A 14,198-nucleotide genomic window follows, 5' to 3' on the forward strand; every position below is an offset into this window, starting at 1 on the left:
GGAGAAGTTTCAGAGTCCTCCGTGGCTTCTCTGAGTTACAGGGGGTCTCGGCGTAGCAGTGCATGTCCATATGACGGTTGCAAATGGATACCAACTGTCTTTGTAACAAAAAGACACACCAAAAAAACATCCAAATACCTCCATGCTGCTCGTATGTAATGCCTGTCTTGTATTGAAGCCCCGAAATGCGAAATTGTCCCGAAAAAAATTAAATAAGGCTATTTTTCAAGCTACGAAGACAGTTGGTATCCATTTGCAACCGTCATATGGACATGCACTGCTACGCCGAGACCCCCTGTAACTCAGAGAAGCCACGGATAACTCTGAAACTTCTCCCAGCCCTTAGTCGACATGAGGGTGAGTAGATAATGAGTGAAATTTCAATTATAGGTGAACTATCCCTTTAACGTCCCTCTGCCTCCCCCTCCCCCCCCCCTCCTTCCTCCCACAGTTACGCCCAGGTGCCTCAGGTCAACTGCAGGTCCTACTTCCAACAGCTGGCGACCGCAGACTACTTCGTCTTCTCCCGCGCCCTCGGATACAAACGTGACGCTCTGTTGACCAACGCCAGGAGCTGCCTGGTGAGTTCCCCCGGCAACACACGACACACGACACACGACACGTCACAATCAATCAACTCAGTGTTTATTTCATTATAAGATCAGTGTCGAAGAAAACCTTTTCATCGGTTTAACACGTGAAACTGAAATTAATCTTTAATGTAAATTAATCTTAAATTAGTCCAGAGACACCTTACACCCTGATTATAAAACTAGCACATAAACAAATATTGTTATTTCTAATTTTGTTTTTTCTGTATTTTCGAATAACTGTCCAAGTTAACATGATAATTAGGCATTAATATAAATTCATTTTAACTTTTTGTTGATGCACGACACACGTTCTGTTCATATTATTATTTTCAGAATCAGAATCAGAATTACTTTATTGGTTCCTGAGGTGGAAGTGATGAAAATATTAAATGTAATATACATAAGTGCTAGGAAAAACAAAGATATTGCTAGATAATAATATTTATAAGATAAAATAAGTACAATATCCAACTCCTCAGAATATGGATAAACCCCATTCCAGTAAAATAAACATATTTGCACATTTAACATTTTAACATATTAATTTTAAAGCCAAGTTACATTTGCATAAAACTGCAAATTTGTCCATTTATTAAACACTTGGGATTAATTGTGTTCAGATGTTTTAATAAACTGACAGCCTTAATACAACACATTAGAAACACATAAACTATTCAAAATAAATGTATGTAAAGTGTATAAAGTGTCAACTGTGTAATCCTGTTCTTGCTTACTTTATTTTCTAAGGGTATAACAACCAACACTTTGACTCAAGACAACATCCAGGTGTTGGGAAACATGTGCTGCGTCGTGGACGGCTCCTTCATCGAGAACTCCGACTCGTCCATTTTGAACGTCCTCGGGAGCTGTCGATTCCTGACGAGAGCTCAGGGCCTGGCGGCTCAGACGCTGCTGCTGAGCGGCAACACACAGTTCGGGTACGACGCAGCGCTCGTATGGAGCTGAAACAGCCTCAAAATGAATCAATGCATTGCACACAGAAATCAATTAATGCACAAAAAAAGATTCACAAATGTATTTAGGTATTTACAGTATATATGTACTGTATATGACTCAAAACACAAAAACATTTTCAGTGCACACAAAAATATTTTCATTTTTCATTCCACATTTAAAAATAAAATGTATAAACATATTCGTGAAGCACACACAAATATTTCTTGTTTTGGATATGTGCAAATGAAATTCCAAAAATATACGCATGTGAAAGTATTTGCAATTTTAATCAAATATGTGTTTGGTTGTTACATTGAAATATGAACTGTCAAACTTGCAATTACAAACTGCTTTTAATTTGTTCACTTCCCTGCATTTGTGTGTGTGATTTTTGAGACTCACCCCGACGTGACTCCGAAGAGGGTCGTCTCACTCCTTTACAGTCAATCACATTAGTCCCTCCCCACGAGGAGATGTGTTATATATGATGTCAATAAAGCACGCACCAAAGTCAAACTTTTGCTTTTCTTGCATAAAAAGTGATTTATTTAAACAGGTTTGTCTTTTTTCTCCCTTTCTTTTGTTTTGGATAAACCAGAGCTCCATCGACATGGGACATCCAGACTCTGAGAGGCCTCGGGACGTTGCCGCTGTATTTAACCTCAACTTTCTACGACAACTTCGACAGAGTGAGCATCACAACGTAGATACTATATCTTTGTCCAGTGGATGGGCTGTTCGGTGTTGACTCGACATCTGTTTCCTCCCCGTCACAGAGAACCAAACGCAGATTCTTGAGGTCGTTCCTGAGAAGTCTCCGGGGGAGCGGCGTTGGCCGATTCAGGAGGAGGAGGATGAGGAGAGAAATAAGAGAGTCCCTTAGAAGAAGCCGGTCTAAGCGCTCCACAGGTCGGCCTCTTGCTCGTCTCCTCTCCTCAACTTTAACTCCACGCGTTTTAACAGTTCACTTAAAGGGATAATTCAACATTTTGTCAAATTGGCCCATTGCCATAATCCCTATAGTCATAGCAGTAGGTTCGTTACCTTTAATTGTCGGTGCAAGCTGTTTTTAGAACGGCGGAGCAGAGCCGCAAGCTGCTCAGAGCTACGCTACGGAGGCTAATGGGATTTCTTGGTTTCCCTCATCAAACTCATCAAATACGCAATCCAACAACTCCGCAACGCTCTTGTGGACAAGTTGTGACCTGCACATTCACCACGCTATGAGATAATAACAGAACGTTACCAGACAGAGTTGTTTTAGAGGTAAATACAGAGACTGCTTGCTGAAAAACTGCTCCCGACGGGAACACGCATCAGTGGTTTTGCATGAATTTACCTCTAAAACAACTCTGTCTGGTAACGTTGTGTTATTATCTCATAGCGTGGTGAATGTGCAGGTCACAACTTGTCCACCAGAGCTTTTTGGAGTTGTTGGATTGTGTATTTGATGAGTTTGATGAGGGAAACCAAGAAATCCCATTAGCCTCCGTAGCGTAGCTCTGAGCAGCTCGCGGCTCTGCTCCGCCGTTCTAAAAACAGCTTGCACCGACAATTAAAGGTAACAAACCGAAAATGTTGAACTATCCCTTTAACTGTGCCTCTCTCCTGTGTTTTTTAGGCAACGGGTGCACCGTGGGAAACATCACCCAGGTGACCATCAGCGACGAGGCGTTCCCCTTCGACTACGACGACGTCGCCCAGTTCAACTGCTGCCTCAGCGTCGACACTGTGGTCAACAACCTGGACGCCATCACCAGTAAAGTGGACGATGAAGAATACCTCCAGATCGTCCTCAGCAAGCTCCATGAGGTGTGTGTGTGTGTGTGCCCATTTAAAATCAGTGATATGAGTTTAATTATTAATTATTATTATTAATAACGCATCAAAACACCAAATGTGCAGGTATATGACGTTGCATCCAGCTCACAATTTGATTAAGAATGCAAAAACAGACATGAGAAATGCACTACTTCTGTTGAATAAGTAGATAAATAAAGACAGGAATCGCTCACTGCTATAAGAAATTGCTCATATTAATGAGCAATAATACTTCTGCTGCTACTACTACTATTACTACTATTAATATTATAATAATGATGATAATAATAACAATAAGAAGAAGAAGAAAACAAAGAAGATTTGTTTATAAATACTGTTTATATAGAACTTTTTAATACCAGAAATTATAAAGTGCTGAAACAAAAAAACTAGCAACAAACTAAATAAAATGACAAATGTTACAATATGTGAATTTATTGAAAAAAATATTCAATATTAAAACGAAGACACCGATTTTGCAGGTCAAAGTTTCATCGTCCATTATAAGCAGCAGCGGTGACTTGCTATCAGATGCAAATTATTGCATAGAACTGAGTTATTAAGATGATTATGTTTGGTGTTTGGTGCAGCCACAGTTACTATGGTAACATATGGTAAGAGACAATGTCAATATTAACTCTCTATGGTACCATGTTGCCCTCAGGCAACATACCACTTTTTGGCCTGTCACATCTCCACAATTCATCCCATTTAATGCTGTAATACTTTAAAAAAGAGAGGAGACCTTAGAGAACCAATAACAATGCTTTAATTTATCACATGACTTTCAAGAAGCCATACTGAAACCCTTTTTTGCAGACTTTTTCAAAGGAAACAGGTTTGCCACTTTGCTCCACTGAAAACATACAGTAACTTCCTGGCCCTTTTTCATCTGGAAAAAAAAATATTTACACTAATAGATTAGTAAAGTTTAATTTTTAATAGTTCCATGCAATTTATTTACTAATAATGGAAACTTGTTAAAATGCACCTGTTGCCCCAAAGCAACAACGTACCATTATAGAAAATTGCAGTGTTGCCTTGAGGCGACAGTGGACCATTATGGAATCAATATTACATTATGAGACTATGGTAGTGTGTGTTTAGGTGTAAATATAATGTTCAAAAACATGTAATTCATCATAATTTAGTTTTTTATCCTTAATAAATGTGATTTTAGATGCAGTAAAGTAAACATCAGGCTATGATGATGAGGAAGATGAGAGTGAGAATTCGGATGAGGATGAGGCCAGTGAAGGTGAAAGTCTACAGAGACTGGTGTTTCTAATACAGTAGATGATGAACCGTAATGGTACAATGTTGCCTACAGGAAACACATCCCCAAAACTTCCAAAAATAAATCATTTTTTTAAATGTCTTTAGATTATGTTTATTTAGTCTATTTTGAGACATAAAAACACTCCAAACATTTTTCCCCCACTGGCATCATAATGCAGCGTACCATAGAGGGTTAAAGAGAAGCTACAGGAGGATTTTCCCCTCTATCAAATAACAGAAGGCTGAAGAAAAGTGTGTGTTTTAACTGGTGACTATGTCGTGTTTTCTCTTCGTTTTTTTCTCTTCACTCTTCGTGTCTTTCTTTATACAATTAAATCGTCTCATATCGTCTTATTTCTGATTGTCCGTCATCTCTTTCAGGCCTACGCCGCCAACTCCTCCGTCCCAGAGGACCAGGTGCAGCTCCTGGGCGCGGCGGCTCGCGTGGCGACGGTGGACGACATCGACAAGTGGAGCATCACCGAGCTCGACACGCTCTCCGCTCTGATGGACTCGTCCGACGGCGAGTGGGACCCGAGCCTGGTGAGCAGACAAGTCCACGAGTAAAAAAATGTGTGTTTGTGGCGCACCTGATAGATAGATAGATAGATAGATAGATAGATAGATAGATAGATAGATAGATAGATAGATAGATAGATAGATAGATAGATAGATAGATAGATAGATAGATATACTTTTTTGATCTCAATCTGGGAAATTACAGTGCAGCAGCAGCATTACACAGACACACAGTGACGATAACAACATATAGTATAAGAATATAAAGAATAAGAATATAAACTACACATAATAAAACAGTAAAATATAAAGTATAAAGAACAAACTATACATAATAAAATAGCAAATAAAATAAAATGTGATGTACAAAATTATATACAAAAACAAAATTGGCAGCGTTGATTTTAGTGCAAGAAGAAAATGTGCAATGTGTCTAACTGTGTAAAATATCGTTGTCAACTAACCTTTACCACGTGACGAAAACTAGACGAGACGCAACATAAATGGTCATGTGACAATAACTATAATGAAATCTATAATGCAACATTGTTGACGAATGAAAACAAGACTAAATGTGGTTTACAAAATAAAAACTCTGCTAAAATGTCACCTCATTATCGTTGACCAAAATGAGACGAGACAAAATAACGTTATAATGTTTAGCCGCGTTATTATTATTATTATTATTATTATGCAGTAATTTTGCTGTAGTGTGTGGGAACTGAAAATAAAAATGTTGAGCAGAGCGTCTACACTGCAAAAACTCAAAATCTTACCAAGAATATTTGTCTTATTTCTACTCAAAACAATCTCATTATACTTAAAATAAGACTCATCACATAAAAAGCAGCTTGTTTTTAGACACTTTTTACTTCTTTCAAGCATTTTTTTTACTTGAAATAAGTAGAAAAAATTGATAGTGGAGCAAGTTTTTCTTTCTTATTATAAGCACAAAAAACCTGCTTTCACTGGCAGATTTTTCACCTTATTTCAAGTGAAAATTAGTTTGAAACAAGTGAAAATGATCTAAAAACAAGTTCATTTTTAGTCAATGAGTCTTATTTTAAGTGGAAAGAGATTAGTTTTGACTAGAAATGAGACATTTTGACAAGAAATAAGACAAATATTCTTGGAAAGATTTTGAGTTTTTGCAGTGTACCATGTCAGGAATGGATGAGTCTATAAGGTAACAATAATATAATAATATAATAATCATGTTTGAATTGTGAAATGGGTTTGACTAAAAGAAAAATTTGGTTTCGTCTAGCAGGCTACTGTACTAGGTAATTATAGTATATTGACTGGGTTAAATAGAATTACATTACTAGAAAGAGATTAAAATCATTGACTAAAACTAGACTAAAATGTCGTCAGTTTTCGTCGACTAGGGACGTCACGATTATAAATTTTCCTGGTACGATTATTGTCAGAGAAATAATCACGGTACTACGATTATCATGATTATTTTTATGCATTAATTAATTTCACGACACTATGAATGTGTAAAATCAAATATAGTCAAAATATAATTACATTACTCATTGTTTACACAAAATATTTCAAGTATCTATTAATATAGGACCAATTATTAATCCCCCAGGGGAAATGTTTGAAACATCCAGGTCATAAATTGTCATCTATACCAAATGTTTATGTTTATTTTAATCGTTTTTTGTTTTGTTTTGTTGTTTTTTTTAATTAAAAATGACACGCTAACATTTAAATTCTGTTGATATGGTTCCGACATAATCTTTTCTGGAGAGTAACGGTATTTAGGAATTTTTACGATTAATTAATTGTGTGGTGTTTAATACCACGATTAATTGTGAAAACATCCCTATCGTCGACTAAATCTAAACAAAAATAGTCATGGGTTAGTCTGACTAAAATAAGACTAAAATGCTCAGAGTTTTAGTCGACTGAAACTTCACTAGACAAAAAAAAAGAGTATGACCGTGACTAAAGCTAATAAAAACTAAAATGACAGTTTGACACAAAGACTAATAGACTCAAATTAAAACAGGCAGCCAAAAACAACACTATTATTCTGTATATGCTTCAGCTTTCTCATTGCTGTGTTCTCGTCCAGGCCAAAGCCGTCATCGATAAGTATCTGCGTACGGCGGGGAACGCGCTCGGCAGCACGGAGCTCAACGTCATCGGAGGAGTCAACCTGTGCTCCCTGGACGTGGCCGTTTTGAGCGGCATTTCCGCGGACAGCCTCAGGTATGTATGATGACGTCACACCAGCGTTTTGACATGAAGTCCAAAGAGTTGTGAAGCTAAATATTAAAGGACAATTCCAGGCGAATTCAACTCGGGGGTGTATTTTCATATCATTTTAGGTCTAAAAGAATGAATCTGAAGATTTTCAGTTTAATCGCTCCTGTTTTGCGGTAGTTGCGTCTGCCCGCGCATCGCCACGGCAGCAATGAATGGGAGTGGATGTAAGTTCCGCTGTTTAGGCTGTTTACATCCCTCAAAGCCGTATTTTTTTTCCACAGACAGCATCAGATGGCTACTCAAACATGCACCGAGAAGTTTATTTACTTCAAGCAAGCCGACATGTTTGTAAAAGTCGATCTAATTCAAAGTCTCCCGGAGTCTCGCGCGAGACCCAGTTGCCGTGCTCGGTGTGTTCAGGTGCAGTGGGAAAAGCTACCGTTTGTGTCATAAACACAGGAATATCAACTCTTTACTTGCTTCAAGTAAAAAAAACTTCTCGGCGCATCTTTGAGTAGCCACCTGACCCTGTCTGTGGAAAAAAATGTACACTTGAAGCAAGTAAAGAGTTGATATTCCTGTGTTTATGACACAAGCGGTAGCTCCGACTGCACCTGAACACACCAGCACGGCAACTTCGGGCTCGCGCGAGACTGCGGGAGACTTTGAATTAGATCTAGTTTTACAAACATGTCGGCTTGCTTGAAGTAAATAAACTTCTCGGTGCATGTTTGAGTAGCCATCTGACGCTGTCTGTGGAAAAAATTTGCGGCTTTGAGGGCTGGAAACAGCCTAAACAGCGGAACTTACATCCACTCCCATTCATTGCTGCCGTGGCGATGCGGGGACAGACGCAATTACCGCAAAACAGGAGCGATTAAACTGAAAATCTTCAGATTCATTCTTTTAGACCTAAAATGATATGAAAATACACCCCTGAGTTGAATTCGCCTGGAATTGTCCTTTAATTCCTCCGGTGGTAACCCTTTCATTTACTGGCTGCTGATTACGTGATAATGTCAAGAAATAGCCAAGAAATAACGGTCAGTTCATAGTGATGTCATGTGTTTCATAAAGGCAAAATATTACACAAGATTCTCATGCAATTGACCGTTATTTCTGGGCTTTTCCTACACAATCAATTGTTATTTCTTGGCTATATTTTTTCGACATTACTATGAAATTGACCGTTATTTACAACTAAGAATAAATACTACATTAAAAAGCATGTGTATTTCTGTGGCGGGAGTAAAACTGTGGAATAGCTTGTCAGAGGATCTCAAACAATGCAAAAACATAACACAATTTAAAAATAGATTAAAACATTTTTTTGGCTACACTTGTTAATTACTGGATATTTTTTTCTTTCTATGACTCTGATTGCAACTGTAATACTGTTTAGTTATCTATTTATTCTATTTTTGGCTACATTTGTTAATTATTGGATACTTGTTTCTTTCTATGACTCTGAAATCATTAAGAGCTCTAATGGATATAATGGAAAATTGAATTAAAGGGTAGGCATCTATAAGCTAGATAGCTTCAGCCTACACCTTTTCCATCTATTTATGAACCAGTTGAATGAATTATGGTATTATGGAAGGTTGACTGACTGTGATTGATGCTCAACTGTAAATAATTTTGTGTTAAAGATCGAATAAACTACTACTACTATTTACAGGCTTTCAGGCAGGATTTCTAGACATTCTGACGCAATTACTATTAACTATTATATTAGCTATTTCTTGGCATCATCGCGTAATTAGCAGCTTGTAAATTAAATTGGTTACATTTCTTGATGAGCAACAATTTCCAGCTGTAATTTTAGAGAAATAGAAGCAGTTACCCCCCCCCCCTTCTCTCCACGAGAGTTTCAACAAGTGCCAACAAAGAGCAACCAACTCAATGTTTATTTTATTTATAGATCAGTGTCAAAGAAAACTTTTTCATCGGTGGATGTTTAACACATGAAACTTAGATTAATCTAAAACTAGCACGTAAACTAATAATATTTTTTTCTGTTTTTTTGAATACAAATCACAGCTGTCCAAGTTAATGAGGTGTTAATATAAATCTTTAACTCTGCTCTTTTTTTTTAATGCACAACTTCACGCGTTCTGTTCATATTATTATTTGACAATAATAGAATCAGAATTACTTAAAGCAGAAGTAAGCGATATATTTGTGTCAATATAAGTCTTAAATAGTTATATCTTCCGACAGCAATCACTTACATAGAGTGTTTGGACCGAAACACGGGTCTCTCAGTCCCTCTGCTCTGCTCTGAGCCGAGGAGAAAACATTTCTCGTATCCTACAAGTTTTATCAAATGAGGAGAGAGAACGGCATGCAGGGCTGTGTGTGCAGCCAAGGGACGCCGTGAATGTGGTGACGTAGGGACGAGGACTGTTATGGTGCGTTCAAGGCAGCCCGTAACTCGTGTTTTTCCAACCTGTGAAGTCGTACCAGTTCGATCTGGTACGAGTTCACGGGTCAGAAGTTACGAGTGGCCGTTATAGTGACTTTCACAGGTAAAACAGGTCGGAAAAACACGAGTGGGTTGCCTGGAACGCTACAAAGTCGTAAGTCGTGACTTGAAGCTGTAATTTACGATTTCAAAAGCCTGCCTGGAACGCAGCATTAGCCAAAACGACCGGATCGCTTACTTCTGCTTTAATTGATCTTTCATTATAGAGCTCCCAAAAGAAAAATGAAAATATGAAATGTAATATACAGTACATACGAGTAAATAGAAGTTATTATCCTCTGATTAGACTCAGTTACCTCCATGAGAGAGAGAGGGTTTTTCACATTCAACAGCAAAGAGCTCATTTAAACTCAACACGGGTTCTCCTCAGGGAGGCAAAATGTAATAACGATGATCTACCACATATGAACGTTATTAAATCATCATGATGTTGTAAACTCTGGTTCCAGTCTGAGGTAGGACGCTCGTTTATTTTTATGGTTTCCCAGCAGCAGCAACTGTGTCCATGAAGTTTTGGCGAAGTATATTAAGAGTTTGGAGGTGGTTGTCGTCGTCTTTTTTTCGTCTGTGACTCTGACTGTGTGTTGTTGTTGTTTTTATTTTGTTTTTTTTGTCCTGCAGACGAAAACGAGAAAAGGCGCAGCGTAAATGGTCATATGACAGTAACTATAATGAAATCTATAGTGCAACATTGTTGGCGAATAAAAACAAGACTAAATGTGGTTTACAAAATAAAAACTCTGCTAAAATGTCACCTCATTATCGTTGACCAAAATGAGACGAGACAAAATAACGTTATAATGTTTAGCCGCGTTATTATTATTATTATTATGCAGTAATTTTGCTGTAGTGTGTGGGAACTGAAAATAAAAATGTTGAGCAGAGCGTCTACACTGCAAAAACTCAAAATCTTACCAAGAATATTTGTCTTATTTCTACTCAAAACAATCTCATTATACTTAAAATAAGACTCATCACATAAAAAGCAGCTTGTTTTTAGACACTTTTTACTTCTTTCAAGCATTTTTTTCACTTGAAATAAGTAGAAAAACTTGATAGTGGAGCAAGTTTTTCTTTCTTATTATAAGCACAAAAAACCTGCTTTCACTGGCAGATTTTTCACCTTATTTCAAGTGAAAATTAGTTTGAGACAAGTGAAAATGATCTAAAAACAAGTTCATTTTTAGTCAATGAGTCTTATTTTAAGTGGAAAGAGATTAGTTTTGACTAGAAATGAGACATTTTGACAAGAAATAAGACAAATATTCTTTTTTTTTTCGTCTGTGACTCTGACTGTGTGTTGTTGTTGTTGTTTTTTTTTGTTTTTTTTGTCCTGCAGAGACGCCGACGCCCTCGACGTGACCAACTGCACCTTGGAGCAGAAGAGGTCACTGTTCGTCATCGCCAGAGAAGCTTTCAACTCAACCGCTCGCACATCAACTGTCCCCGTGTCGTCCTACCAGCTCACACAACCGTATCTCGGTAGGAAACACAAACACACACACACACAAACACACACAAATGAATCTGAATACAAACAGACAGTGAGATCTCTGATCGTTGTGTTTCCGGGCCTGCAGGGGGAGCGCCTTTAGGCTATCTCAGAAGTCTGGCGATCTCAAACGTCAGCATGGACTTGGCGACGTTCACCGGCCTGGATGAGGACGTCGTGCTGGTCGGTTTATTCTCCATCGGATTAAAGAAATTAACCCTCTGATGACCCCTGGACATGTTTGTCCACCTCTCACATTTTCCCAACTCCCCACGGTCAAGGAGGTTTATTTTTGGGTAAACTCTGTATGTCCCGAATTTCAGAATGAAAGTCCAATTTTTGGGCCCGTAATGAATTTTTACCACACCCGTGAAATGTAAATAAGTAAAATACTGTTACCAGCCGTAAAAAAAATCAAATTTCCAAATTTTTTTGGAATAAAATGTTGTATGAATGATATATCAACAATCCCCTCTGTAAAAACCTTCGTAATACAGACAGGAATAAAAAATTATTTAAAAAAAAAAACATAGTATGAGAAATCATGTGTTTTTGCAGCAAAAACAACTGGCCAGGAAGGGGTTAAAAAATTTGAAACCCATGTCAAAAGTGATTTTCATGTTTAGTCAAGACCCAGCCCTATATGTATCACAAATATTTTGGGAGTAACTGATCTTCAATGTCTCTCACTAGTTGGGTTTCCATCCACCTTTTCTTATGCGCATTTTGTGAAAATGCGCATAAATACTTGAATGGAAACGCCAGAAATTCGAATAAAGGCAGTAAATGCGCATAAAAGTTTATACGCTTGGAGGGGGTGGATTTGTCAGCGTATCGAATAAAGGAAATGCGAGTTTTTGTGATGGAAACAGATTATGCGAATTGAGGCAGAGTTTGTGGGTGAAGCTGCTGCTGGACTTCACCCAGCGACGCCCCGGTCTCCCAGCTCTCCTCTCTGCACCCCGCGACACAAACGCGCTCCGTAACCCATAATCTTTTGTTTATGACGGTTAAGACTACACAAACACACGCCGTAACATCGTTATGTAACTTATTGATTTTTCACCGGCTTCGTATGTAAACAGATGCACATGGAGGAGAGGAGCATAACCAAAACAGCGGAAAAGCGAGCAGACTGTCACAGTTCCTACTGTCTTTCTGTGTAAATATCTCATGTTACAACATGAAAACCTGCAGCTTATATTCAAGTGCGGCCTATATATGTATTTTATTTTAAAATGTAGCTGGTGCGGATTATACAGGTGCGTCTATAGTCCGGAAAGTACGTAAATTGTCCATGATGTTGAGTGTCAGCTGAGTGTCAACTGTTGGATACATTCACGCTCTCTTATGACGTAATCTCACGGTGCACTCCTCCTAATCGCAAAACACTAATGAATGGAAACGGGCATAAATTCGCTTTGCTTTTTGCGCATTTTCACAAAATCCGCTTTTAAATTCGATACGACTTGGATGGAAACCCAACTACAGACACTGTAGGTAAACATGTTTGTCCAGATTGTAAAAATTGAAGGGTCATCTGAGGGTTAAAATGTGTGTGTGTGTGTGTGTGTGTGTTGCGTATTATGATGATGATGGTGATGATAATAAACCCTGCGCTGCTCTTCCCTCCACAGAGCCTGACTGTTTCTGAAGTTCGAGGTCTTCTCGGCACCAACCTGGAGGATCTGAAGGACTACGAGAACGAAACTCTGGTGAACACCTGGATCAGAAGCCAGCTGCAGTCGGAGCTGGACACGTTGGGCGTGGGGCTTGTGGGCGGCCGCGCCGACCCCACCACCGCCGCTCCGTCTGCCGCCACCACCACCGCCCAGAGCGGCGCAGCCACGACGACCGCTGCTGGAGCTGCAGCCACAACGGGCTCCACCAACACCACCACAGGTGAGCTATAGGATGAACTAATATCAAAATCCCCCAAACTTAAAGGGATGGTTCAACATTTTGGCAAATTGGCCCATTGCCTTAATCCCTATAGTTTTAGCAGTAGGTTTGTTACCTTTAATTGTCGGTGCAAGCTGTTTTTAGAACAGCGGAGCAGAGCCACGAGCTGCTCAGAGCTCATGGGATTTCTTGGTTTCCCTCATCAAACTCATCAAATACACAATCCAACAACTCCAAACCGCTCTCGTGGACAAGTTGTGACCTGCACATTCACCACGCTGCTGTATGATACAATAACGAAACGTTACAAGACGGAGTTGTTTTCGAGGTAAATTCATGCAAAACCGCTGATGCGCGTTTCCGTCGGGGGCAGTTTTTCGGCAAGCAGTCTCTGCATTTACCTCTAAAACAACTCTGTCTTGTAACATTCTGTTATTGTCTCATAGCGTGGTGAATGTGCAGGTCACAACTTGTCCACCAGAGCGTTTTGGAGTTGTTGGATTGTGTATTTGAGGGAAACCAAGAAATCCCATTAGCCTCCGTAGCGTAGCTCTGAGCAGCTCGCAGCTCGGCTCCGTCCGTGGAGTTCACTCTATTCACAAGTTGTATTGTGCCTGAAACAAATTGTTATTGAAAGTTGATATTAAAACTATAATTAAAAGAACACAGTGTTCAACTAAAACAGACAAAAAAACATAAACAAAACTGAGTGGAGGGTAAACAGTGCAGCTGCTGCACGAGGCCGCCATCTTGGATTTCGTTCCTCTCTACAGTTTCCAAGTTGGGACTTTTAATGACGTAGCCTAGTAGTGACATCTTGATTATTTGACTTCTGAACTCTAATGTAACACATCATGAGATAGACACTGTGTATGAAGAGTTTGGAGGTGGATGTCTTGTGTTTTTAAGTGGAAGAAAGGTACTA

General features: G+C 38.9%; 1 protein-coding gene across 1 annotated transcript in view; it reads left to right on the forward strand.

Moving 5' to 3' along the window:
* The window catches only part of mslnb (mesothelin b), a 48,277-nt gene that overhangs the window by 33,712 nt on the left and 367 nt on the right, over window positions 1-14,198 (forward strand). Inside the window, exons 54-63 of the mRNA XM_085784677.1 lie at window positions 452-581; window positions 1,341-1,531; window positions 2,149-2,239; window positions 2,327-2,459; window positions 3,172-3,362; window positions 5,031-5,192; window positions 7,258-7,394; window positions 11,219-11,361; window positions 11,460-11,554; window positions 13,009-13,273. Coding sequence (XP_085640803.1) covers window positions 452-581; window positions 1,341-1,531; window positions 2,149-2,239; window positions 2,327-2,459; window positions 3,172-3,362; window positions 5,031-5,192; window positions 7,258-7,394; window positions 11,219-11,361; window positions 11,460-11,554; window positions 13,009-13,273 — 1,538 coding nt within the window. The remainder of the gene's footprint in view (window positions 1-451; window positions 582-1,340; window positions 1,532-2,148; window positions 2,240-2,326; window positions 2,460-3,171; window positions 3,363-5,030; window positions 5,193-7,257; window positions 7,395-11,218; window positions 11,362-11,459; window positions 11,555-13,008; window positions 13,274-14,198) is intronic.

The sequence above is a fragment of the Trachurus japonicus genome, chromosome 1 (assembly GCF_045865225.1).
Source record: "Trachurus japonicus isolate A0001 chromosome 1, Traja_1.0".
In the NCBI taxonomy this organism is placed as follows: domain Eukaryota; kingdom Metazoa; phylum Chordata; class Actinopteri; order Carangiformes; family Carangidae; genus Trachurus; species Trachurus japonicus.